Here is a 27,364-nt window from a genome sequence, read left to right on the forward strand (position 1 = left end):
ATTCCAGAGAAGGGTTAGAAACAGGGAAGCAGGAGGAAGACAGTTGTTCTAGAGATGGAAGAAAAGATCCATCTCCCACAGGAGCAGTGCCTCTAGGAAGTCAGCTCACGTCTCTTAGGAATTGGCAGGAGAATGTAATTTGCAAGCAGCCACTGTCCCAAACCATTTTTCTCTCGGTATGTTTAGACTGTATACTCAGCTGGGAAGAGACTGTGTTTCTCTGTTTGGAAAATACTTACTACGTGTTTTGCACTGACCTAATCTAAATACAAAAATAGCAATGGGGAAACTTAACCTAAAGGCAGGAAGATAAGTGGGGAGGCTGAAAATATAAAATACACACATCTTCCTACCCTAAAGCAATGCAATCTGAGAAGTGTCAGAGGGGTAGCTGTGTTAGCCTGTAACTTTAAAACAAGGAGAGATCCTGTGGCACCTTAAAGACCAACAGATAGATACATATGCAGTATTATGAGCTTTCATGAGCAAAACCCACTTCTTCAGAAGAGAAGAGCAGTAACTGAGCCCCTGGGTAATCCTCTCATTTAGCCAGTCCAGGAAACCCCTTTCAACAGTGATTACTGCTGATCTGAACACATAGCATGATATAGTATATTGAATTAGAACATGGGCTTTCCAGTGACACGAGTGATGCTGATGGAAGCCACAGAAGAAGGTAGAAAACCTGTGCTGCTTGTTAAATGCTGTACGCAGATGAAAGGTGGGATTCCATCCTGACTTTTGCAATGACCAGGTGATGTGTGCCAGCATTTGACTGTCTGAAGTGGCTAAAATGCGTCTACACACCTGATTAATGTTAAACCATTAAAAATGAGACGAGTGAGAGTTGAAGTTTGAAATCCTAAAAAGGCCTAAATGCTTGTTTATAACAAGAAGGTGCATTTGATTTATTTCTTTAAAAAACACATTTTGGGCCTAAGTTTACTTTCCAGTATTGACCAATATATATCAGTTGTGAGGAGATGCTCAGACACCATTTTGAAAGGAACTTGATTTACCAATATATATTTTGGCTACAAAGGTTGATCATTCACTGTGGGTTTGTTAGCATTTGTTCTCTCATTAGGACTACAAAGAAAAGCGTTGTTGCTCTAATGAGATTTATTTAAATATAGTTGGATGATGCCCACCTGAAAAGCATAGTTGCCCCTACCACTGCTTGCCATATTTCATGATCTCTGCCCAAAGAGTGACAGGATATAGATGTGCAGTGCTGGTGTGTATTTATCCTCCTGAAGCATTGCATTTCAAGGTACACGAAATAGCGCTTTGCTTCCCTCTTCCAAAACTATGGATAGACCTTCTGTTGGCAGTCTTGTTTTTTATACCAATGCACGGGACATTTAGGCTCTAAGTATTTCAACGTGCATTATTCAATGTGTCCGTGGTACACCATGTAATGCTAAGTAAATGGGCAAGAAAGGAGCCATGTGATTGGGGCTTTCAGTCTCAAAAGTGCCTGTTATTGAAAATCACTTTCTCTTTAACCATTGGGTTGCAGCCAGATGTACCTGGAATACACAGGGAAAATAAAATTCTTCACATGGCCTTGCCGGTCTACCCATGATTAACTCTTTTGCCAAGAGACCCACCCTGTCTGGCAGCTATGAAGGGGATATTGAACACAAACACTATATAAATATCTGCTTGGCTGGCATATGGAGTTGGCAACAGATGTGACCAGTAAGGGCTCATCCAGACTATGCTAAAGTGTCAAAAGAGGAATTTGCATCTCTTCTTCCGAACTCACTTTCGAAAGCGAAAGTAGTTTGGCACGGCTTTTTCGGCAAACCCCTGCCCCTTTTTTGAAATTCGTGTAAACCTCATTTTTTTGAGGAAGAGTGGCTTTTCAAAAAAGGGGGAAGGTTCGCCAAAAAAGCCGTGTCCAAACGAAAGCTCTGCTTTCGAAAGCGAGATCGGTAGAAGATATACAAATTCTCGGGGAATTTGCACATCCTGTTTTGACACTTTAGCATCGTCTAGATGAGCCCTAAGATACTTTGTAGCTATTTAAGCTGATAGATGCTAAAATCTCATGCTTTAGGATGCAAAGTGATCATCATTACACTCAAGAAGTAAGCCCCCACACCACCCCAGTCCTCCAATACACACACACATATCACATACGCACACAGTTTACTTCAGTGGTGATCAGCACCTCATAGGATCATGCCCAGCACTGCCCATCTAGCCCAATGCATCTTGGGGCATTTTCACCTTTGTCTAAAGGAAAAATACTGGTTGTTACTAGAGGCACTGTTAGAACAGTGGTCTGATCTGGTGTGGCAAATCCAACCTATGCTCAACCTATAAGTGTGGTGTGAACAGACCCTAGTGTATCTGAAGTCTGTCTTAATTAGTAAGGGGCTTCACGTGACTCTGCATCTCCTGTTGCAATGAGATCATTGATCAATCCCACAAGAAGCCCGAAAATGAAGAGATTTGAACCAAGAATTACAAGCTAAACTATCTGACTGCTGGTAGCTGCTCTGGAGGAAATTTTTTTTCCATTATCAGTGCTAGAAACACTTAAATTGCAAAATAACATTGTTATTGCTTTTTCAATTAGTTTTTAGAAGCTTCTTTTTTAATTAGAATAGGGTGTGTGTGTATGCGTGTGTCAGAAAGAGAGTGAGTGTGCGTTTGAATGGAGATAAACAGCTAACTGAACAGCACAGGCCTTGGAAGAGTGCAAGGCATTTAGAAAAGATGCACCATGCAGAAGACTCTCAACAAGCTGTTTATGTAGCTATCAGCAGGTTCCTTAATGGTTTTATAACTGTAAACGCTGTTGTGCATTACTGAGTGAGAGAGCAATGAGCATTAGTTAAAAGAGGCAAATAAAAAAAGTAAACCAAGACATTAAGCGGTGAGAGAGACAGTATGTGTGTGTGTCTTGGATTTAAACAATCTGCTCTGCTGCAAACCAATACTTCTGCCATTTATTTTCTTAGGTTAATAAAAACAAGAAGTGGCGCGAGTTGGCAACCAACCTGAATGTTGGCACTTCGAGCAGCGCAGCCAGCTCCCTGAAAAAACAGTATATTCAGTACCTGTTTGCCTTTGAGTGTAAGATTGAACGAGGGGAGGAGCCCCCTCCAGAGGTCTTCAGCACTGGAGATACTAAGAAACAACATAAGATTCAGCCGCCATCTCCTGGTAAGGAGAAGAACTGTAGCCTCTTATGCAGTAATTTTTAACAGTGCAGAAAGGTATTCACTAGACTGCATCCTGCATCTCTCAAACGTCCTGTCCCAACAAACATTTTAGAAGCTTCTCTTGCTAACCATAGATGAACTAGCTAAATAAATATTCTGTAGGGATCCTATTTGTGTTCTGAATTGACTCCAGACTAGTGTGAAATTTAACAGTAAGGGATAGACTTTAGATACGCGTATATGCCCACACATGTTTAAGCATTTCTTTGTCGGAAAATACATTCTAATGGTTAAACTGTAAAATGGAAAAATAATGAATAATAAAATAAATGGAAAAATAACAACAGTGACATTCTAAAGGGATTTCCCATCCCTACCCTGCACTCTCCGTAAGATATGAGGTACTCATGTCAAAAAGAAAAAAATGTAAAATGAGGAAGGGCCAGATTTGCCCATCCATACTCCAATTGTTGGAAATCTGGAGCCAAATTTTGATGGGCCTGCTGACAGGTAAAAAGTACTATTCAGTATGAGTAAGGATGGCAGCTTTTGGCCCAATAAATAACTCCTGTTCCAGTACTGTTTGTTTCAAATGCCTGGCAAATGAAGAGAGTTGAGACGAGAAAATATCCATAGTACAGTGTTGAGCTTTGTAGTTTAGAATACATCACTCCCCTCTGCCATTGTTGCTAATCCTGTGTATTAGATTGAGTGCTAGCCATTCTGTCTGTATCTTGTTGTCTACTGTAGGGAGGGATTTAAAGCTAGAAATGCTTGATTTTGGTTAATGAATCTTCATGTACAGTAGGGTACTTGAAGTAGTCAAGAGAATGAGATTTGTTTTTTTTCTACGTTCTATCTACTCAAGACGCATAAGGGGACAACCATGATTGACATTCAAACTAGAGAAATTTAGAGGAGTAATATGGTAAGCATATGAAAGAAGAGATAGAAGGTATATTGCTTTGTGGGGTATTTAACTTCTTGGCTTCAGGCAGAAGAGAACTTTTAATAGATACATACTTTTTTCTGCCTGCATGAAATCAGAGAAGAGCAAGGATTTCTGAAAGTGTGAATCAGAAATAAGGGATTCTCAGATTCTCTCCTGGTGTGGAGTACAGGCAGTCCCTGAGTTACGCGGATCCGACTTATGTCGGATCCGCACTTACGAACGGGGCTTTCTCGCCCCGGAGCTCGCAGGCAGCGGGACTGCCCAGAGCACAGCGGTCCCGCCACCTCGACCTCTGGGCGAGAAAAGCTGCTCCGGGTGCCCCATGTCTGCTGGGGACCGTCTCCAGCAGACCAGGGACACCTGGAGCAAAGCCGGGGAGGCGGAGGGGTCCCGCGCCTCTGAGGCTTGCTCTGGCAAAGCCTCAGAGGCGCGGGACTCCGCCGCCGCTGCGGCTTTGCTCCCTGTGTCCCTGGTCTGCTGGGGGGGGGGGCGCAGCTAGTGCCCCCCCCCCCCCAGCAGACCAGGCTTTTGTTGTGGACCCTGGGGTAGAGCAGCTGGGGTGCTGCCAGGTTGTCCCAGGCTCGAGATTCAGCCGCTGTTGAAACTGATCAGTGGCTGATTCCAGGAAGCTGGGGGCAGAGCAATTCTGCCTCCAGCTTCCTGTAGTCAGCCCCTGGTCAGTTTCAGCAGCAGCGGCTGAATCTGGAGCCAGTTCCGACTTACATACAAATTCAACTTAAGAACAAACCTATAGTCCCTATCTTGTACGTAACCCGGGGACTGCCTGTACTTTTTAATACTCAATAATATCAAGGATACATAGCAAATGGAGGGCATTCACTATTCCACAGGCCGCCTCCTCCCAATAATTTATTTTATTGCAATATAGCAGCTGGAAATAAGAAAAGCCAGGAAACAAGCCAGCTCTCCCCTTAGTTTATGATCCCACTGTCAGAGATATTAGAAGTAGCAAAGACCTATTAAGTCATGCAGTATATTCACTTGCCAGAAAGGGTTACTTTCCAGGAAGGGTTATTCCTTCTGATGCTCTCTCTGGTGCTTTGTCTGGTATTGTAAATGTCCCTACTGATAGGGCATATATTGCTTCCCTTTAGAGTCATCCCAATCTAACAGAATTCAGTGTCCAGAATTTTTGCCTGATAGTTCAGATTTACCTTCCATTGTGACTTTATTTTTACCCTTTTATAACACCATAAATGTTTATGCCATACAATTATTATAGGTATTAATGTATCAGGCAAGCATGTTATTCTGAAAAACAAGTTTGGGAGGCTGGGAGAATGACCTACCTGTTGTTATAAACAAGAACAGCAGTTGGAGTCACAGGCACTCTAATCAAAAATTGAAAACTGTTTGATTTGGCAGCATTACTTGCAGAAAGGGCCAGTAAATGAAGCTGAAGCTTTTTAGACTCATGAGGGAAGAGGAATAAATAGATAGATTAGATTAGATTAGATTAAGTAGCAAAACTAAGAATAGAGAAATATTTTGCTTCTCTCTTCCTCTCTACAACTCCCTTCTTACAGTGTTGCCATTCATTAATTTTCATTAGTTGTTTAGGGATGATCGTCATAAAACTATCTGAATTTTGAATTAAAGACTCTTGATTTAAATATCCAGACTTTAAACAAAAGCAGAGAAATGTCATGGGCTGCCCTACAGCACATCTTGAAATTGTAAATGAAAACTGCATAGTCCAAGTTTGAATTTATCACATTACATTCAATTCAAACAGGTTGTCTAGAAACAGAACTGAAACTATGTTTCCAAAATAAAAACACAGCTGGACATAGGGACCAGAAGAGCAGGCGGGGGAAAGGGGGGTCAGAATCAAGCAAAGACCTCAAGGTTTGTTTTGTTTGCTGGAAAAGAACTTGTGTCACTGAATGGGCTGCACTTGTGTGTGGAAAAAGACTTTCCCAGTGTGTATCAGCTTTAGTACATGAAATCCCGCTGAGGTATAGATGCTGCAGAAAGTACAGGGCCTGTTCTCTTAAGTCAGCTCTTTTTTTCGTTTTCTTCAGTTTATGGCAGTATTAATGTTTTAACTTCACAAAAGCAATAAGATTATAGATGTACTTTAGATAATCCATCCCTCTTTTAGCTTGCAATTGAAACAGGGCATCCCTGGAACTGGAAGCAGTAGATTAAAAGGGTCCTGCTTTTAAACATTGCACATACCAGCCTCTTTGAAGCTTGTATACATGACCAAAAAAAGGGCAGGGTTGCCCTTAGGGGAGTTGAATTTAACCCCCTCCTCTGACAAATCACCTGTCTCCCAGCTGATTCTGTGAGGTTGAGGTCCAGGTGATTGCTTGAAGGTCACATGGTTTTCATTAAAACCAGCAAGTAGCTCTGTTGCTAGGATTAGGTTCAGGTAGTAGAAAGGATCCTACCAGAGTCTCTGAGTCAGAGGAGTAACCAAGAGCTAGATCCATAAAGGTGTCTAGGCATTTGGGTGCCACTGATATTCTCATTACCAGCACTCAGCTGCCACCTGCCCTGTAGGCCCCTAAAGTCTGATAAGCACCAAAGTTTCCTGCACTGGGCAGGTGTCAAGTCACTTATGGCCTGTGGCCAGCCCACAGTTAACAAGCTGTTTAGTGCCTTAACTCATGCCTAAGCCCCAGCAGGATTCTCAAACAAGTCATTTGCCCACAGGCCCAAGCTGGTTAACATATCTAAGATCATGTCTGCTGGATTAGGCCTTCCACAAAAGACAACTGGATGCAAGTCAGGAATTTTTCATACATGTGCCTTCAATCTGTCCTCAGAATACCCACTAGCCCAGGGGTTAGGGAGCACTTCCCTGAGATGTGCAAGAATAAGAATCAAAATCAAATTGCTGGTCTGCCTGATTTGGAACAGAACTTGAACTCAAGTCTCCCATGTGAAGGCCCTAACCACTGGGCATTAGAGTATTCTGAGTGAATTCTCGCTTTTCTCCTGTTGGAATTATTCCACTGTGTATAAATAATTAAATGTTCTTTAGACAGGGACTTGAACCCACCACCCAGTTGAGAGCCCTTAACCACTGGGCTCCTCTCCCCCTCCCTTGAGAAAGAGCTTACCTGAGACTATAGGGTGTGTCTAAACTACACCCCCTTGCCGACAGAGGGATGTAGATTAGGCACATTGCTATTGCAAATGAAGCGGGGATTTAAATATCCCGCGCTTCATTTGAATAGAAATGGCCGCCGCTTTTTGCCGCCATGGAACTTTGCTGGCAAAAAGCGGCAGTCTAGACGGGGATTGGTCAACAAGGAAAGCCTTTTCCGACCAATCCTGTAAACCTCATTGCACGAGGCATAAGGGATCAGTTGGAAAAGGCTTTCTTTGTCAGAGGCAGCAAGGGAGGAAAGGAGAAGCTGGTGCTAGGGTTGCCAGGTGTCCGGTATTGATGTGGACAGCCCAGTATTTTCGCCTCCTGTCCTGTAAAAAATTTCAGAAAATACTGGACACCTAAAATGTCCGGTGTTTTCTGATTTCCCCCCCCCCCCCCCCCCCCCCCGGCCAGGAAGCGAAAATACTGGATACCTGGCAACCCTAGTGCCCGGGCCCAGCCTTCCTCCACCCCCTGCTCCCTCCCTCTTTCCCCCCTCTCCCCAGACCCTAAACTTACCTGGTTCCGCAGGGAAGCTAAGTTCTGGCTTGAACAAGAACACAAAATGGCCGCCAGCAAAAAGCCTAAAAACTAAGGGGAAGCAATGCCTTCCCTGGGTCTTAGTGCTCAACTGCTCCTGTGTTCCTATCCCTATTCTGACTCTGCACTCACTCTGAAACGGGCCATGTTGTTTGTTTATTTATTTATTTTTGCTTAATAAGTCTCGGACTCCCCCCCCCCGACAACTTTGGTGTCCCCCTCCTTCTTCTTTTTCCTCAACAGAATTTTTTCCCCGGTGGTTTTTTTTTTGGGGGGGGGTCGATATTTTTAGTTGAACCATCTGGCAGCCCTAGCTGGTGCTGGGGCAAGCCAGCTTAAAAGCTGGCTCCCTCCAGCACCGTCTCCACAGTGATGCCTGTCCCCTCCCGCACTGCTGTGGAGGGGGGGGGACAGGGGAGGCGGCCGCGAAGCAACCTCTGCCCATGGCAGGCCCACGCTTGTCATGAGCAGAGGCTGCTCCATATCCCACAGACAGGGGCTGCTGCTGGAGCAGCCTGTGTTCACAGCCAGCCTCTGCCTCCACAGACAGGGACTGCGTTACAGCAGCAGCCCCTATCCACAGGGTTCCCAGCTCCCGGCTGGCACCCCCACAGACAGGGGCTGCTGGATCCACAGGGAGCCGAGACTGAGCAAGTCTGGCTTAGTCCCAGCTTGTGCCAGGTCCAGGAGCTACCCCCTCTGTTGCTCTGCATTTTAAATGTAGTAAGAGCCAGTACAGGGCCTAACCTCACCCCAGCTCTGCATTTTAAATGTAGTGAGACCCAAGCAGCTTTTACTACATTTAAAATACAGAACTCCAGCAATTCTGGACCCGGCACGAGCCAGAACTGCTCAGTTCAATTCTAAATTGAAAATAAAAGATGGGAATTACTATAAAATGCTAGTGGTTACCAGAAGGCAAATTGCAAAAAACATATGCAATCTGTTTTCCACTCTTATGCTCTAGATTCTTTCATTGGTAGGAAAAGAAATTCTGTTAGCCACAATAAATAGATCAGTTGAGTACTCATGAAACTGGAAGTTATGACAAAAACAATGTAGCATTGAAAATCTAAATACAAAAATGGGATGTAAGGAGAGACTTGAAGGAGGAGCAGGTAGTAGCTTAGACACACCAACAACAGGGTTCTGTATCATGATTTCCAACCAGAAAAGCTCACTAATGATAATATGTGTAATCTATATTAACAGAATAATACAAACATATATGTGGGACCTGTCATATGGATAATACCCAGTGAATGTTGGGCAGTACTCAGCAATAGATTGGGGGTACTTCTGAATAAAACCTAGACCGTGTCATTGAGATCATATGATAATAGTTTGTGCTGGTGGTGTAACACAGAGATCCAACAGCCTGTTCTCTGTTTCCTTGGCAGCAGAGAAACAAGACTTAGGGAGGCGGCGGGGTGGGAGGGGGGGACAAAGGGTGAAGCCAGTCATTCAATTAGTAAGTTTGTAACCAAAAACCCATCCATCTTTACTGGCAGGTGGCTGACTGAATTTCTATTATTAGCTGACAGGTGATGTCACAAAACCTGTCATGTAGCCAACCAGGGAATCCCCAGTGGAAGATAAATGAGAAAAGGGTCTGGGTTATAAATAAAAGTGCCCTCTGATTGACCTCTGTTCACTGTAGACCTGTGGCATATCTGGCTAACTCTCCCCTCCCCATTCCCCTCTCCCCACCCCCCCAGTCAGAATTAGGGCACTGGGTTCATGCTGTGTAAATTATCTTCCCAGCGTGGTGTCTGGCTGTTCAGTCTGAAGTATGTGAATGTACTTAACCTTCAGTAACCTTTTCATTGTTTACTTTAGCGTATACATTTGTAGCTTCTGGCAAAAGGTAGGGATATCCTAGAGAGCATGTCAGGCCTCATAGTAATGAAGTTTCAAGAGGTTGCATTCATTTTTTTCCTTGAAGGAAAAATAATTCTGGCAAGGGGAGGATTTTTTTCTATTTTTATTAACTGCACATTTGAACTACTGTAAATAAAGGGTCTTTCCTGAAACCACACTCCCTAGGTATTCAGGCCTTTTAAGAAACAGCCACTGAGGTGCTAATTTCATGCAGCTAGCAGCAAATTAGTCCATATAGGAGGCTGTGAAAGGTGCCATGATGAAAAATGTTGCTTTCACACAATTTTCTTTCAATTTTTAACAAAATCTGTGGTGGCACCTATAAGGCAGGTGTTGCTCAGATTTTTTTTTTTTTTTTTTTTTTTTTTTTTGTAGATTGAAAAATCACATTACACTAGCTGAGTAGACATAGAGTAGTATTTTTCTAGCCATCCCCAGGTCATCTGCATGGTTTTGTATGCAAAACCATATCACAGCTTAGACACTTCAAATAATTGTCTGTTTCCTTTTTTTTAATTCTCTGTGGATGTTGTTGTTATTTTATAGTGCTGAGTGCTTATGTAGGACTTGACAAAGAAACAAGACGAGGTCCCTATTTTAAGAAGTTTACAGTCAACTTAAACTGTTACAATAGAAAAAAAGTTAAGCTACATGGATGGATATAGACAGTGTAAGAAAATAGCATAACATTGAAAATCTAAACAAAAGTGGGATGCAAGGCGAGATTTAAAGGAGGAGCAGGTAGAAGCTTTGACACACACAGAAAAAAGCATTCCATTTCATTATTTCTAGCTGGAAAAGTATAATTAATGATATAATATGTGTAATCATATGTTAACAGGCTATGTAAACATACATGTGAGACCATACCTTCTGGTCATTTTCACAGCACATAGGGCATGTTGAACAGTACTCTCAGTATACATAATGGCTATGTCTAGACTGGCCAGTTTTTCTGGAAAATCAGCCGCTTTTCTGGAAAAACTTGCCAGCTGTCTACACTGGCCACTTGAATTTCCGCAAGAACACTGACTTCCTACTGTAAGAAATCAGTGCTTCTTGCGGAAATACTATCCTGCTCCCGTTCAGGCAAAAGCCAGTGTAGACAGCTCAGATTTTTTTTCCACAAAAAAGCCCCGATCGCAAAAATGGCGATTGGGGCTTTTTTGCGGAAAAGCGCGTCTAGATTGGCACGGACGCTTTTCCGCAAAAAGTGCTTGCGGAAAAGCGTCCCTGCCAACCTAGACACTCTGTTCCGAATATGCTTTTAAAGGAAAACTTTTCCGTTAAAAGCATTTCCGGAAAATCATGCCAATCTAGACGCAGCCAGTAAGTAACCTGTGTTTTTGCATTGTGTATATAGATAACATACAAAAACTGTGTTCAGAAAACATTATTTTAGTGTCGGTCAAACACTCAGAAGTTAGGAAATGCCAGAGTTAAGCTGATGTGCAGTCTTAGGTCAGACCCCTTGTATGTATGAAATATGGTGCAGTCTTTAATTACAAGATCATACTGTTTTTTCCAAAGCACCCATTCCTCATTCAGTGTGCAAAAAAGGACATTGATCTTTAAGTAAGCGGCTATTCAATATTTTGTTTTCTTCTCCAGTTCAGAATTTTGTTCACTGTATAGCCTTAGGCCTTATTTACTGCTTTGAATACAAAATTATTAATTTCCTCATAAGCGTTTTTGTGTTGCTCATCAGTATAATATTTGAGTGCTTCACAAACCTCAATTAATTTGTCTTCACAAAACCCCTGTGTGCCAAGAGGGTGTTATCCCATTCTACAGAGAGGAATTGAAACACAGAGAGATCATGGTCAAAAGTATCCACTAATCTGGGGAGCGTAATTTAAGACTCCTAGGGCCTTGATTTTTTTCAAAGTATTTAGCATTCTACAGTACTTAATATATTCAAAGCACAGCTCCCATTGACTGAAGTACCAATCATGAATCCTCAACACTTCTGCAAACCAGACCACAGGTTCTCACATCAAGTAAATGAAGAATACTATGAGTGATCTGTGGAAAAGTTTGGTTTAAATGACTTGACTGTAACATAGGCAGGAACAGATACTTGCCAGATTTTTAAATGGGTAAAAGTATGTCTTTTCCCTCAGCTTTATTCCCAGAAACAACTAAATCATTTTGACTGAAACTTGCCAAACAAAATATTCATCCTGAATCAGATACCTGGTCTGGAAAATTTCAGCCCAAAGGGTTACAGTTTGACAACATTATAAGCTGCTGCAACTAGGGATGTGAAGACTGAACAGGTAAACCTCATCCTTAATGGGTGAGGCTTACCAGTTAAGGTTAACGGGTAGGGCTGGAGCAGCCCCCCTGCAGGGGGGCCACTGTGGACAGGGGCTGCTCCAGAGCAGCCCCTGCTTGTGACGAGCGAGGGCACCCCACAGGCCAGGTCTGCTCCAGCTGGTATGCTCTGGCTCACAGCAGGCATGGTCTGTTCCCATATCCAGGGCTGGCCTTACCATGAGGTGAACTGAGGCGGCTGCCTCAGGTACCAGACTGGGGGTGAGGAGGGGTGCCACTAGGACCCAGAGTGTAGAAAATTGTGTCTGCTGTTGGTGCATATGTATTCTCTCTACAGTACCATGAGAGGAGTAGAACAGGAATGTGGCAGAATTGAGACCTTTCAAAGTTTTGGCCCAAGCGAGGGGGCGTGGGGGCATCATTTGAGCTCCCTGCTTCAAGTGCCAACATGTTGTGGGCTGACCCTGCCAATATCCCAGCTGGAGCAGCCCCTACCTGCAGCTGGGGAAGGGGATGTAGGGCAGCAGGTGGGGAGGTTGTCCCAGCCGAAATGGAGCCACCCCCTTCCTGCTCGCCCTTCTTTAATTGGTTAACCAATTAAATGGGATTTTACAACCCTACTGGAAACAGGGGTCTTACAATAATGTGAAGTGTCGGGCATCCTTAACAACAGGCAATTCTATCTGCTTTTTCATTACTAACCATTGTTTTGAGTAAAGAGCTTAGGTTTTTCTGCCTTGAAAAATGTGTTTTGTATACCAGCACTGTTCCAAAACCAGAGATTAACTGTTCAGTAGCCTACCAGTTGCTGTTTTCTGTTTCCTAATGGCTCTGGATCCATGTTACGCACACTTTTGTCCTTATAGGTAATCTGTGACCTAACAGGCACAGAGACTGAAATACTCTCACATCTCTAATTTAAGCACATTGACAAAGTAGTTTCGGGAAGCTTACATTCTCTGTGCATTTCTATTGTACAACACATTTTTCAGCTGTTTATTACCATTCTTTAAAAAAAAAAAGAATCAGCCAGCAGGTAGAAATTTGACTTATAAGTTCACAGCTGGATGACTCATTTTGCTTTATGATTTTTTCAGTCAAACATGTTTTATATAAGGAAATACTATAAAACAGATTATTATTATTTTATAATAAAAATATGGTGTATTTATGCAACTCATAAATACTGCAAATATAGTTTAACTGCTGTCAGCATTATTTTTTAAGTCTGAATTAAGTTCTTCTTGCCTGGGGTGGGTTAGGGAAAAAATTAATTGGCACTTAATGGTCCATCATGAGAAAAGCTTGAAATTTATCGGCTGAGGCAATTTTGTATTTTATAGTAAATAGCATGGGGCCATGCTAGGATGCTTACCTGGTTCTAATATATTGATTCTAAGATCCATATAGCTTAACTCAGAAATGGTTTGTGTTTCTTGCACTTTTCAGTGAAGTAATGAGGAATTTGCTTTGTGGCAGTGGATACCTTGAGATGTAAGGTGTGTGTGTGGGGGGGAGATACAGAAACTAAATCACTCAACTTCTTTGATGTAGTCAGAGTTTGTTGTGTATGTACGTGGTAACTTTCATTAGTATTATTATTTAAATGTTAGGGTTAGTTAAAATACGTGTATTTGTGTAAACATGTAACAGATGAAATTTTTAGCAGTTACACAACACTCGGAGTAGGCAGGAGCTGATGCTTGTGGGGAGCTGGCTTAAAGGAGAGGCATTGGGGCAGGCAGCTCCGTGGAAGCCAATGCACAGGGAGCTGGCTTTCCACATGTACCAGCTCCAACCTGCCCCTCAACCTCCTGCTGCTGCTGCTCTATCAGAGGCAGCAGCGCAGGAGGGCTGGCAGCTTTGTGCAAGCCGGTGTTCAGGGGGAACCGGCTTTTAAGATGGCTTCTGCCTAGGGATGTGAGTGAGTAGTTGAGTGGTCAACTCCCTGATAAGCCTATTCTTATTGGCTAGTCAACTACTCACTTCCCCACCCTCCTTGCTGCCTCTGTATCAAAGGCAGCAAGGGAGTGGGAGGAACAGAAGCCGGTGTTGGGGAGGAGCCAGCTTAAAAGCCAGTTCCCTCACACACACACGGTCTCCGCTGTGCCACCTCCTTCCCCCCGATGCTGCCTCTATCAGAGGCAGCAGCAGCAGGCGGCGGGGGGTAGGTGAGGCTGTTGCGAAGCATGAGTTTTGTGTTGTGTTTTGGCTTTCTTAATGTATGAATGTGGTAAATGATTTTTTAAAGATTTTGGAACTTCATTACTTATATGGGCATACACCAAAAACAGTCAGGAAACAAGACCAAGGATAGCCCCGTTAGGACTAACAAAGCAAGCTTCGCAAAGATTCTGATATTTCAGGAGCAGGAATGATTTCCAGATACTGGCAAGATGCAGTATAGATGTGAATGAAGCAAACAGAAGGAAGGCATCCTCCAAGAAAAGAGTGACCTGCATCCATCAAGATGATGTGATTCCTAAGATTTGGGGCCAACTCTGATCCTCTGTCCCTTCCTGGAAATCAGAACAGATTAACCCTTCCTGCCTGCTGGATTTTTCATTTTAGCAGCAATGTCCACATTTTTGTCATTTAGTCATTGAGCACATGGAGGCAAGCCAGGCACTAAAAAGAGTTTACATGATAGACTCTACCTAGCTAAGGGAAACAAGCCAAGAAATGCAAAGTTAAGGCTAAGAATTTTTTTTTCTAAATATTCTCAAACTCTGTAATTTTCCTTTTGGCAAATCTTTGTTTACAGAAGTTTCATTAAAAGATTTTATCCCACAGCTCCTCTCTCAAATGGTACTCCCACTGAAGTCAGTAGGGGTCGTGAGGATGGAGGGCATGGGTAAATCTGAACCAAATCTTATAAATGGATTATATAATCTTACCCATCAGATTTCTAAAACAAAATTCGTTGGGAATATATTCTAATATCGCATGCAGTGAATATGCCAATGGATATCTGTAGGCTTCCTTAAAAGGTACACTGTGAATATATTCCATCATCAGCATTGTATAATATATTCAGTTAAGTGGGCCATATATAACTGTTCTCATTGGGATAGAACTCTTCAGAGAATTCTCTCTCCCTTTTGTTGTAATTATAGTAAAAATATAGCCATTTCAGAAGGTGAAAGCCTGCCAGCAGTGCGGATGCTCTCTATCCCTCACTGAGATCTCAGTTACAAGTGCAGCTGCAGATGAAATGGGTGGTCTTGCAGAGTTACCTGATATAGACATACACACTAAGCATGGGCATGCCTTTTCCTGGAAACAAATGGTTCATTGGGGGCAAGAGAAATATATGTGCAGAATACCAGCTATGAAAGTGCAAAATGGAAGCAAAAAAGTCAATGTCCTTTCATACTGTACTTTGCAGATTGCTTTACCTATGTCATTTTTTCAAGAGCTGAGGCCTATTGAAGTATGTTCCACTTTCAGTGGCCATGTCTGAATGATGTGTAAAAACCAAGGTCCGAACCACTTGTTAAACATTCTGTTGCTATTTTTACAAGATGTTAACCACAGTGTCTTGTTCAGATTCTGGTTTTGGTAGAATATTCTTGTCATCCTATCTTATAGGCTTATACGATTGCCCTTCAGTGTTAACTGGTTGCCACATTTCACCTCTGAGATGTATTTCAGAGGTAGATGAAATTGTGAAGTTATCCTGATGTTGTGTTTATACATCAGTTTGAGTTAGTAAAGTAATCCTTCAGTTTGAACATTGAGATATCAACGTTTGTATTGTGGTACTGATTATATGATGAAGTTATGTCAGTGTAACTAGGGTGCAAGTTACACTGACATAAACTACAGACTTTGCATCTCTTTCCTATTATTTAAAATAAAGGTCCCCCTTTGCCTAGCTGATTTCCATTCATGTTGCTTTAGGCAAATTCACAATTTTAGAAAAGATGGGAGGTGATACAGCACTGAATTCTCAGGGGAGGCACAGGAAGCCTGACACGCTGAACTACGTGGTTTGTAAGCAGAGTAGCAGACTCATTTTAAAATAACTCTCTTCTTGATGACTGCTGCTTACCTGGTTTTTTTTTTCTTGTTATATCTAATATTTATTATTTATTTTAAATCTACCAGCTAATTCTGGTTCCCTACAAGGTCCCCAAACTCCCCAGTCTACTGGTAGTAATTCCATGACAGAAGTGCCAGGCGACTTGAAGCCTCCAACACCAGCATCAACACCTCATGGACAGATGACGCCCATGCAGGGCGGCAGGTATTGGAAACTCATTGCTTTGTTCAATCTCACTTTGCTTGCCACATAGAGTAGGAACAGTGATCCATCATGTGTGTCACAGTATAAGGAAAAGCAGCATTCCGGAGTTCTGTTTGTTCTTTCTAAGGGCATCTTTACATGGTCATTTAGCATCAGAACATCTTGCTCTACAACAGTTGCAGCAGCTGTTGTCATCAGGACTCTGCCTTCTACTCCCATAATAAAGTGCATTTGTGTGGGGAGGGGGAGGAGAGGGAGAATTCCTGAGCTGATACTGAATATTTCAGTTGTCAGTGATACTACAGCCTTAAAACTTGAGAACATGGGGATTTTTCTAAGTTAAATGTGAAATCATGATCATCTCTATAATGACCCTTTCCATCATAAACCACATATATGTGCAGAGCAAGAACTATAACCCTGGTCCTTTACCTCTAAACATAGTCTCCTGCCCCTGAGCTACAGGGAGAATTCTGTTAGGCTATGTCTACACTGCAGAGCTTTTCCGGGATACCGTATCCCAGACAAGCTCTGCTGTGTCCAAGGAATGCATTTGCTTTTCTGAAAAAAAATTCGGAAAAACAGACACTTTTTTTGGCATCCCTGTAAGCCTTGTTTCACGAGGGAGGAGGGATGTTCCAAAAGAGGGTGTAGACGGGCCAATTGTTGGAAAAGCCTCTTTTGGAAGAAAAGCAGAAAAAAATACACAAATTGCAGTTTGCAATTTGCGTCTCTTTTTCTGATTTTTCCCTGTAGTGTAGACATAGCTTTAGTTATTAACTAACTGGTAACTGTTTTGTTCATAGGAAAGGACTCTTGTGTTTTGTTTTGTTTTTTATTAAGCATCAATCAGCTAGCCAAGGACACTGTTCTTGTGCACACAGAGTGTCGTATCCTTCTATCATAAAGTGTATGATGGAAAAACTCTCAATAATATCAGTGAGAGCAGATTGAGCACCAGACTATCCACAACAAAATCATTCACAACTTTGCTTAATTACAGTCTCTTGTCTACTGTAATCAGTGCACAAGTTTTCAAAGAGAGCTATGTGGAGAGATACATGGGGTAGCAGCAGACCTTTTTAAATTACCTCTTTTTCAACGAGTTTGATTAATGTTTTTTCCCATTTGTAAAAAAACATTCTCCTTTGCCTTCAGAATAAATGTGGCAGTTCTCAGAGCAACTCAGTTTTTCAAGTCATGTTTATAAGGGCTTTATAATAAAGCTAGCTGAATCCACAAAGGTTACTGTCACTCCATAATATTGAACGGTATTGAAAAGGTAAATCAAGTGCTGCTGTTTATTCTTTCTTGGAATATGAGAACAAGGGGATACTCAGTGAAACTGAAAAATAATCTATTTAAAACCGATAAAAGGAAATACCTTTTTGACACAATACATAATTAACCTGTGAAACTCATTGCTTTGGGGTGTTGAGGCAAACAGTTTATCTGGATTCCAAAAAGGTAAGGGCTTTATGTGACTAATGGAACAGTTACATTAGATTGGATTAAAAAAAATCCCTCATGCTTAAGGAAAAGCCAGGGGCAGGAAGAAACTTTTCCTGTGGGCAGGTTGTTCCATAATTGTCTATTATAACATTTCTTACCCGTTTCTCTGAAGCATCTGGTGCTGGCCACTAGCAAAGACTAGATTCTATGCTAGATGGATGATAGTCTGGTCTGGTCTGGTATCACAATTTCTCACATGTTCCTATGACATTAATACCTCCATTTTGTCTGTTCATTTAGAAACAGTGCAGTTAGTGTGCACGATCCCTTTTCTGATATAAGTGATTCAGCATTCCCGAAGCGAAACTCCATGACGCCAAATGCACCATACCAGCAGGGGATGAACATGTCAGACATGATGGGAAGGATGCCCTATGAACCGAATAAGGATCCTTTTGGTGGTATAAGAAAAGGTATCTACTAAGCGGTAGTCTCCATGTGTTCTTCCCTAGTTTCATCCAAGAAATTTTGGTTTGCCAGGTGTGTTTAGAGTACATGATCTCCCTGTCTCTTTACATACCCTCCCATCCTTGCCATCAGCAAAATCATATCTCTCCAGAGCAACAAAAGAAGTGCAACCATATCTCAGTCTTCTCTGGTCATTTTCCCCACTCTCAAAATTTATGCTCCTGTACATTAGGTATACTTAACTGCATAGCACACAGAAGTGTTGCAAGGGATAATTAGCTAATATTTGTTAGACATTTTGAGATCTTGTGCTAAAAGGTGCGACATAAATAAAAGTTTAGTGTTTTAGAAAGTTAAAATGAAAATAACACTAAAACTAACTCAGTCACCAGGTGCAGTTCACTCAGGGCATGCCTACACAGTAGGGCTAAATTCAGAATAAGCTATGAAACTTCAGCTTTGTCATTTAAACTTCCAAGGTCCGTTATCTTTGAACATCAAAAATAAAATCTTTAATTTTCACTTCTTCTGTTTTTACTTCTTATTGCAGTGCCTGGAAGCAGTGAGCCCTTCATGACCCCTGGACAAATGCCCAATAGTGGAATACAGGATATTTATAACCAAACTCCATCTGGAGCAATGTCCACCATGAGCATGAGCCAGCGGCAACAGTTCTCTTACGGAAGTGGCTATGACAGGAGGTGAGTCAATCTTCAGCAAAGTTAATGGAAATAATCTTGTAGTGTACTCAATTACCCCATTATAGAGAACCTAGAAGTCCTGACTTCTTGCAGCTGCTTACTAAATCACTGGGAGTCAAGTCACAGGTAATGAGAGAATCTAGCTCTTTGCAGAAATTAATAAGGACAGCATTGTCACACTTCAGAAGTCACTCAATCTACAGCTGTTTAGAAAGTGGGTCTGCTTGACTGATGCTTTTGACAAGATGTCGTGTTGTGCTGTGGCTTGCTAAAGTAGCACTTTTGTTAGTCCTTTTATCCTGTTCATACCTACATGGAAGGTGTTGATTTTTTTTCACTGATGTCTGAGCATTGGGAGCAGTCAGAGAAGCTTAGGAGTATTAGGGTATGCTGAGTTTTGCAGTGTTTTGCAAGCTAGAGTTGTAGAAAGTCTTTTTCTCACCACTATCCTCAATTAGTTGTACAGTTTTGCTTCATTTCCTGATGGCAGCCAATGCAGTGCACAGTATGGGACTCCTAGGTCAATAGTAGGTTAGTTTTCACAATCCTAGGCTGAAGCACTAGTGTAGAATATCAACAAAAGCTATACTTTTGCTGGGTTGTCAGGCAGATTGAAGGTGCCAAATGAAGGTCTCAGGCCAGAAGAATTCTTTCCCTAAATTTTATTGATTTGGCGATTTTGGAGAATAAGTGCTTTTTACAGAATGAGGTTTCCTTTGTCATTTTTAGGTCGGATCATGGGCTGGGTCCTGAAGGCAGTATGGGACCACCTGGTCAGAGCAACATGGTGCCTTCAAACAGTGACCCAAGCATGTACTCTCCTAATCGTTACCCTGGCCAGCAGAGGTGAACATTGATTTCTCTCTTTATAATATCTGCAATAATCCAGATAATCCTAAATTCTAGAAACTACTGATTTAGTGCAAACAGAATAGTCAGCAGCTTGGTGCATTATGTGTGTGTTCCTATAGAGATTTTTCCATTAGGTTGTTTTTTGGGGGTTGGAAGAGCTCTTTGATTTTGTATTTCCATAGAACTATAGATATTAGAAAAGGAAAACAGCCTTATGCCAATATATGGTGTACAGTATGATATCTCAAATTATCCATTGTACTTTTAAATTATTCAAATTTTGAGGTGAACACAAACTTTTAGGCTCAGGCAGTGGCCATGCTATAGTCTAAGTAACACTAACACTTACAGAGCATTTCATGATATATAGCCCCCATTTTCCTTTGCCCAGTTTCATCTCATTACTCTATTATATTACCTCAGACAACCGAAGACAATTCCTATCAGTTAGGTGGTTCTTTTGACGTTGCTTAGATAACCTCTCTGTCTGGCCTGATTTTCAGAGATATTGATCGCCTATTATGCCTATAACAATCAGTGAGAGCTGAGGTGTTCAGCGTCTTTGAAAGTCAGACATTAGTTCTTTTAATTCTTTCTAAGAAGTCAAATTCTGCAGCCCTTCAATCGTCTTTCCTCCTCTTTCCTGTATCACCCTGGATTGTATTTTGGTGTCCAGAACCGCACTCAAAATTCCAAGTGGGGTCTCTTTTGTGTTGTAGGGAAAGGGACTGCTACTATCTTGGTTTGTGACAGGACGGTTTTGTGTACACTGCCCAAACTGAGGTTAATTTTTTGTTGTGTTATTGTATCCTACTGCAAACTAATAGCCACTTTGCTATCCGCCATGAGCACCAAGTATTTATCATCCTTGTTGCTTTCCATATATTTCCCTTCTGGTGATGTTCTGTTTCATTTTTAAAAAATGTATGAGTGTGCCCAGTTAAGCACTCAAAAAACAGGAAATGCCACAGGTAAGTGTGTAACTTTAACTCTCTACTTTATGCCACAGTCATTCAATAATTGTACTGTTCCTTAAAAAAAAAAAAAAAAGAACAATATGTCATCATTGAGGCCATATGTAAATTGCTGGTTTTAAAGTAATATCATCACTATCAAGGGTGAGTGTTGGCATTTCACAGGAGAGGTTCAGCTGTGATATTCCTAACAGTAGGGAGACAGAAGTGGTCATCCCACCACAGCTCTAGCCCCAGCCATCGTGGCTGCTTCCTGACTGGCCAGCGAGTAGGGACGTGAAGTGACAGTGACATCCCACAGCTGTTAGAAGTCCTGCCCTGGTCCACCCCAGATCAGTCACCAGCAGGCATGGGAGAGAGACAGTGGGCACTGGGACTGGGATCCGCTGCTTAGAACACAAGCAGGTGTGTGAGAGAGCCCTGGCCGGGGATTGGGTTAAGACTGGGATCCATTCCCATCAAGCCCCACACATTGCAGAGTCCCCCCACCCTCCCCACACACCCCATCACTGGGTCAGGGCACCACTCAACACCTCTAGTTCCCTGCTGGACAAGCCTCCTTACCCTTGGCTCATGCCCCTAGTAGTGGATTCTGGCCTCAGTTTCTATAGTGTTTCACCCAGGCCTGCCAGAGGCTTCTCTGGGGTGGACCAGGGCTCCTGATTAATACACATTGTCAGCACCCCTGCCAGCTTCTCCATTGTTTGGCTGGACAAGGTGCAGCGGCAGCAGCCTGAGCCAGATGACTGGCACCATTAGGGACACACAAACACACATTGTCTACCGCAAGCAGCTGAATTAATCCTGTCCTATGTTATTTTCAATATGTCCTAGGCAGCCCTTCTTCTGCCTCTAGCCTGTTGGAAAAACCACAGCAATGGACTAATTTCACTACTCCTTGAAGCCTGTGAAATCATTATTTACACAAGGGCTTAATTGTCATAGTGTTTTTTACTAAAAATTCCAGTGCATAAGTGTAGCATCTTGAAATATTTATTACAGTTTTTTACTCAAACTCATTTTCTGCCACTGTGGTCCAGTGAAAATTACAAATTCAGTTGAAACCAGTTTTTTAAATATTTGTTGTGTTCAGTAGAGTCTTTAATGTTCCATAAAGTGGGTTTCTTGATGGGACCCTTTAAAACTCTTTAGAGTTTGAACCCACCCTCTTTGTGCTGTAAGTCAGATACATTATTTACTGGAATATATAACCACCTTCATGCTGTTACAGCTGTATTTCTTTATATTCTGTGTACTAATTCCTTCTGGTACATACTTGTGGTTGACTTCCACCACCAGTCTGAATGTTGTATTAGTGCAATACATGAGAGTTCCTGACTCTTGGAATCCAAGGAAATTTAGTTTTGTGCAGGTCATGCACACATTCCAAAAGGGGGGTTTTCTGACTTCCTTAATTTGCCTCTCCTTGACTTCTTTGTAGGAAGTCCAGCAACTTTGGCAACATGCCCAAAAAGGTGCCACCATCCATTCTAAAAATTAAATTGCTATCACCTTGCTAAGAGTCTTGATATGGATATTAAGTTGTGTGGTAAAGAGAATGTTTTGTGGCGGCAGCCATCTTTAAGGTGTAGAATCATCAGAGCAATTTCATTTTTCCAGTGGCTTGGAAGTTCCCACAGTACTAAGTGCTGATTTGAATGCATCATTCTAGGCATGAACCATATGGGCAGCAGTATCCAGGGCAAGGACCTCCTTCAGGACAACCACCGTATGGAGGACATCAACCTGGGATGTATCCACAGCAGCAGGTAAACATGTATTTTGTAAATATCATTTCCCGCCCCCAAATATTCTTTATAATATGTCACAGGGTTTTTAAAATGTATCTAAAATTCACTTTTGGGATATTATACCTCTCTCTTTCTCATACTGTCTCCAAAATGTTGGGGCCAAAAAACTCCATGTTTGTTCTGTGGTCTCCCTGAGGAGCAGCATTTTTAATAGCCTGGGGTGATTTCATAGACAAATTACAAAAATCAGTAACACAAATCACATGTGATACCCCACACTACGGTATCAAGGGAATGAGTTAATAAGATCCTCATTAATGATGGGAACTCCCAAAACTTTGCAAAAATACATAGTCAAACTAACATTAATTAGAAAATATAAAAGCTCATTTCCTGTTTTCGGTATCCATTTCCAGTAATCTCTTAATATTGTATTAATTTGATCTATATGTATATTATGTCTCAGATTAGAGAACAAAGTTAAGGTTATGCTGGTGGTGTGACAAAAGGTAGGGTGGGAATTAATGGCTGAATTACCATACTGGGATCCTCCCTATCTTTTTGTTCTGGCAAAGGATTGGGTTATGACTGAGATCCATTCCCATCAAGACCCCCATACAGCGGGGCTATGCTCCTTTTTACATCTATACTCTGTCTACGTTTTCTGATTGACTGAGACTCCAGTCCAGCAAAAACATCAATGCTTAACTTTAGTCATATCAGAAGTGCCACTAAAGTGGGATTATACACACATTTTAAATTAAGTATATGCCCATAAATGTTGCAGGATCAAGGTTTAAGTGGATTTGTACATAACCATTGAATTTAAAATTGTGATGCAAGTTAGACAATTTTTACATGCTGCCTGATTTTCTGTGTGGCTTGCATTAAAGTTCATATCACAGACCCCAGTATATGACATAGATGTGTCAGATTTAAAGTAGGTCATGGACCCTTTTTTTCTGAAATAGTTTGACAGCTCAGTAGCAAATTAAAATTTTCATGCAACTCAGTGGTTAGTGCACCAAAGTCAGAAAATGAGAGTTGATGGTTCCCATAGCAATTCTATCTGACCGATAATACACAAAGATAGAATTAGTGCATTGGTATACATTATGCAATGTGACTGAGTTAAGGTTAGTGTGGGAGCCATGACTTTGAGTTTACCATAGATCGTGTGTTCAAAAAGTTCACATTTAATTCACATTTTTTGCTTCACAGCATTCACTGTGAAACAAACTTCCCCAGGAACAAACCTCTCTGCCTACCACGCCAAGTGAAAGGCACAGTTCTTCACCCTGCCTTCTCTAACATAAACACAGAGCAAATACATTTCACAACAAAATATCAACCCCAATTGAAACAACACACTGTACCATACCCACAGTTTCCTACTTTGGAAGGAGGATGAGACACAGATTGAACCATACATGATTGATGTTAGTCTTGTCACTTAATGTACAACTGGAAAGCATTCCAGCACTGCAGTGATGAGTCCCGTATAAACACCTGTATAGAATTAAATAGAATGTTTTAATTTAATGGCTGGAATAATCACACATGAAATAGTGTTTGAGGAGTTGGGGAAAGGGACTCGTCGTCTTGGCAGGGATGTGTGGAGGTTTGGGACACCAGACATAACTGAGATGGGTGTGTTTTGCACCAGCTGGCCTATTTTGTGTGACTTATTCTCCAATACAAACTGCAGTGTCCCGGACACACTCTTGCAGAAGCATCATGCCTTAGGATGTTAGAAATCTTTCATAATTTGTCTTCCAAGAAAACTTGGTTTGTGACAAGTTTGAAACTTTAAAAAGTTTTGATGTTGATTTTTTTTTTTTTTGGTAGTTGGAGCATTAAAAAAACCTGAAAAAAAATATGTTGGCTGATGATCATTTTCTTTCATGCCTAGATATACCGAAGTGAGCAATGTTATCAAACGTGCAAAAATATTCACCTCTGGACTGAGAGCTAGAATGAGATTTTAGACAGATGTAATTTTTTTTTTAATATAAGTTTATAAACACATCAAAGTAGGCTCTTAAAATGCAGGCTGGCTTAACCATCACTATAGCACTGATAACCTGACTCTTTAAGCAGCATCCTGTCCAATCCTAAGAATCCTTAGTTTTTAAATTGAGCTTTCTGACCGTTCATATGTTTTGAATTATAGGAAGAGAACAAACCTTTTGTTTAAAAATAATTATGAAATTGCTATTTTATCTCCTCCTGAGTAACATGCTTCATCTGAAATTTCACCTTTATATTAATATCATGGAATGTAAAGATCCCAGTAACTTGATAAAATGACATCTTAAATATCATTCCTGACTGTTAATATGATTGAAATTGTTCTCTAAAACATTCTTTTTCAGAACTATAAGCGTCATATGGATGGCATGTATGGGCCTCCAGCAAAACGCCATGAAGGGGATATGTATAACATGCAGTATGGCAATCAGCAGCAAGATATGTATAACCAGTACAGCAACACTTATTCTGGGCCAGACAGGAGGCCTATGCAGGGACAGTATCCTTATCCTTACAACAGAGAGAGGATGCAGGGCCCTGGACAAATGCAGCAGCATGGAATACCCCCGCAGATGATTGGCCCCATGCAGTCATCGTCCACCAGTGAAGGTCCTCAGCAAAACATGTGGCCAACACGAAATGATATGCCTTACCCTTACCAGAACAGGCAAGGTCCTGGAGGCCCTGCACAGGCCCCACCCTATCCAGGGATGAACCGCACTGATGATCTGATGGTACCTGACCAGAGGATAAACCACGAGAGTCAGTGGCCTTCTCATGTCAATCAACGACAGCCTTCTTATATGGCATCCTCAGCCTCCATGCAGCCTATTACTCGACCTCCTCAGTCGTCCTACCAGACGCCTCCCTCAATGCCAAACCACATCTCTAGGGCTCCAAGTCCAGCATCCTTCCAGCGTTCTTTAGAGAATCGTATGTCTCCAAGCAAGTCTCCTTTCCTACCCTCTATGAAAATGCAGAAGGTTATACCCACAGTTCCAGTGTCACAAGTCACAGGACCTCCACCCCAGCCCCCACCAATTAGGCGAGAAATCACTTTCCCTCCAGGCTCTGTAGAAGCATCACAACCAGTCTTAAAACCAAGACGAAAGATTACCTCAAAAGATATTGGTGAGCATCAAACAAAGGTTCAAATATAGAAACAGTAATAAAAAAAATTGGTTTCAGTTTTGATTTTCTTTTTCCACTTTTAAGTTTATGACCTTGCTTTGAAAGCTAACTCAAATAAATGTAATGTGATTGTATCTGTGGAAACATTGTAGCACCAAAAGCTATGCAGCAGGGGTGGTCATCCCCCAGGTCAAATACAGCTCAGCAAATGTTATATGGGACAGTGAGTAGCTGGGAATAAAAGGAACATGGAATACTGAATCCTATACTCTCCACCAATCTATCTTTGTATTAAAGATTAAAGCAGTTTGGGTCTCTCTTTTGCCATGAGTTAGCTGCTACCCTCTGTGGAATGGTTAGTACAGCCATCAGTTGAACAAAGTTTTTGCTTGTGGCACAGGAAGCATACCAAAGTACACTGTTGCTGCATTGTTTACTTACATTCGCCCACCTTCATTAAATGGCCTTGTATTTTTTGAGGCAAGCCTTATATCCAGTCAGGATAAGAATGTCCCCATTTTCTGTGGCTGGAGGGTAAATGCACTTGGAAGTATCTTAGGTGTCACACAGGAATGTGCTGTTAGAGGTAATGTTAGAGTCCTGCTGCTGAACCCAGTGCCCCAAGCCTTGCAGGGCTGAAGTCCCAAGCATCCACCTCCCCTCCAGTGTGAGGCTGAAGTTGGAAGTGGTGCAGTGCTGAAGTTATGAGCCTCAGTGTCCCACCCCCTGGGCTGAAATTGGGAGCAGAGTTGGCCTGAAGCCCCAGCGCCCTGGCACACATGCACACACATCCCACTCACCGCCTCACTGAGCTGAAGCAGAGCAGGGCTGAAACCCCAAGCTTCCCGAATCTGGAGCCCATGGGCAGGGTTGAGGGGATACAAGGGAGTTGGGCTTCCCCCCACATACTGTAGTGTCTTCCCAAGAGTGGGGCGGTATTGGGGGCTCTACCCTCCACCTCCTCTTCTCTCAGCTCCCCTCACATCTGGCTCTGGCCAGACCCAAAGCAGAAATATGGAGCCAACTGCTCCTCAGGCTAGTGGTGCCTCAGAGTGGGCAACCCTGATATTCTCCCATCTGCTGCCCATTACCCAGCCAGCAGAGCCGTTGGGCAAGAGAGTAGCCACCAGCACACAGCTCCAGACGAGTAGGTGGCCTGATGAAGTGAATTGGGGTGATGGTAACACTTCTTCCTTAGTATCAGAGAGGTAGCCATGTTAGTCTGGATCTGCAAAAGCGCCATCTGACGAAGTGAGTCTTTGCCCACGAAAGCTTATGCTCTAGTACATCTGTTAGTCTATAAGGTGCTACAGGACTCCTTGTCACTCCTTCCCTAGATCCCACTATGCAGGGCTGGCTCAAACCCTCACAACCCTTGCTGCCTGCCCCAAATAGAAGTCAAATAACCCAATAGAAGTCAATGCCCAAGGAGCCCACCCCTGATCCAGAATCACACCCCTACCTGCCCCTCAGGGCCCCTTGGGTTTTCCAAGCATGCAGTGAGGGGGTCTCAGAAAGAAAAAGGTAGAGAACCCCTGTTTTACAGCATTACCTGTGAGTTAGTGCTCATTCCCATATTTACTCTTGTACAATCGAGAGTTTATCATTTTCCTCACGTTATTCACAAATATTTTACTACAATTCAACATTACTACACTACTACATCCCAGTTCCCACCTCTGTTCATGACTTGTTCTGTTGTGTCCTTTGCTCTGCCCTACACCGAGGGTAGACTGACAAATGTGAGGCCCTTCTAGTTGCAGCTTCCATCATATCAATCTCCTCAGCTGTACCAACATAGC

General features: G+C 42.2%; 1 protein-coding gene across 17 annotated transcripts in view; it reads left to right on the forward strand.

Annotated features, from left to right (window-relative positions):
* Positions 1-27,364, forward strand: part of ARID1B (AT-rich interaction domain 1B) — a 451,067-nt gene that overhangs the window by 417,537 nt on the left and 6,166 nt on the right. For 11 of the 17 annotated variants that reach the window (XM_075924505.2, XM_075924502.2, XM_075924499.2 and 8 more), the window contains 7 exons: positions 2,976-3,180; positions 16,064-16,202; positions 17,955-18,127; positions 18,673-18,823; positions 19,553-19,669; positions 22,322-22,418; positions 24,776-25,562. In XM_075924505.2, the coding sequence (XP_075780620.2) occupies positions 2,976-3,180; positions 16,064-16,202; positions 17,955-18,127; positions 18,673-18,823; positions 19,553-19,669; positions 22,322-22,418; positions 24,776-25,562 (1,669 nt within the window). The remainder of the gene's footprint in view (positions 1-2,975; positions 3,181-16,063; positions 16,203-17,954; positions 18,128-18,672; positions 18,824-19,552; positions 19,670-22,321; positions 22,419-24,775; positions 25,563-27,364) is intronic. The other 6 variants (XM_075924503.2, XM_075924509.2, XM_075924512.2 and 3 more) reach the window with 1 other exon arrangement.

This window comes from Pelodiscus sinensis, chromosome 3, assembly GCF_052426305.1.
Source record: "Pelodiscus sinensis isolate ZL-2025 chromosome 3, ASM5242630v1, whole genome shotgun sequence".
Taxonomy (NCBI): Eukaryota; Metazoa; Chordata; order Testudines; family Trionychidae; genus Pelodiscus; species Pelodiscus sinensis.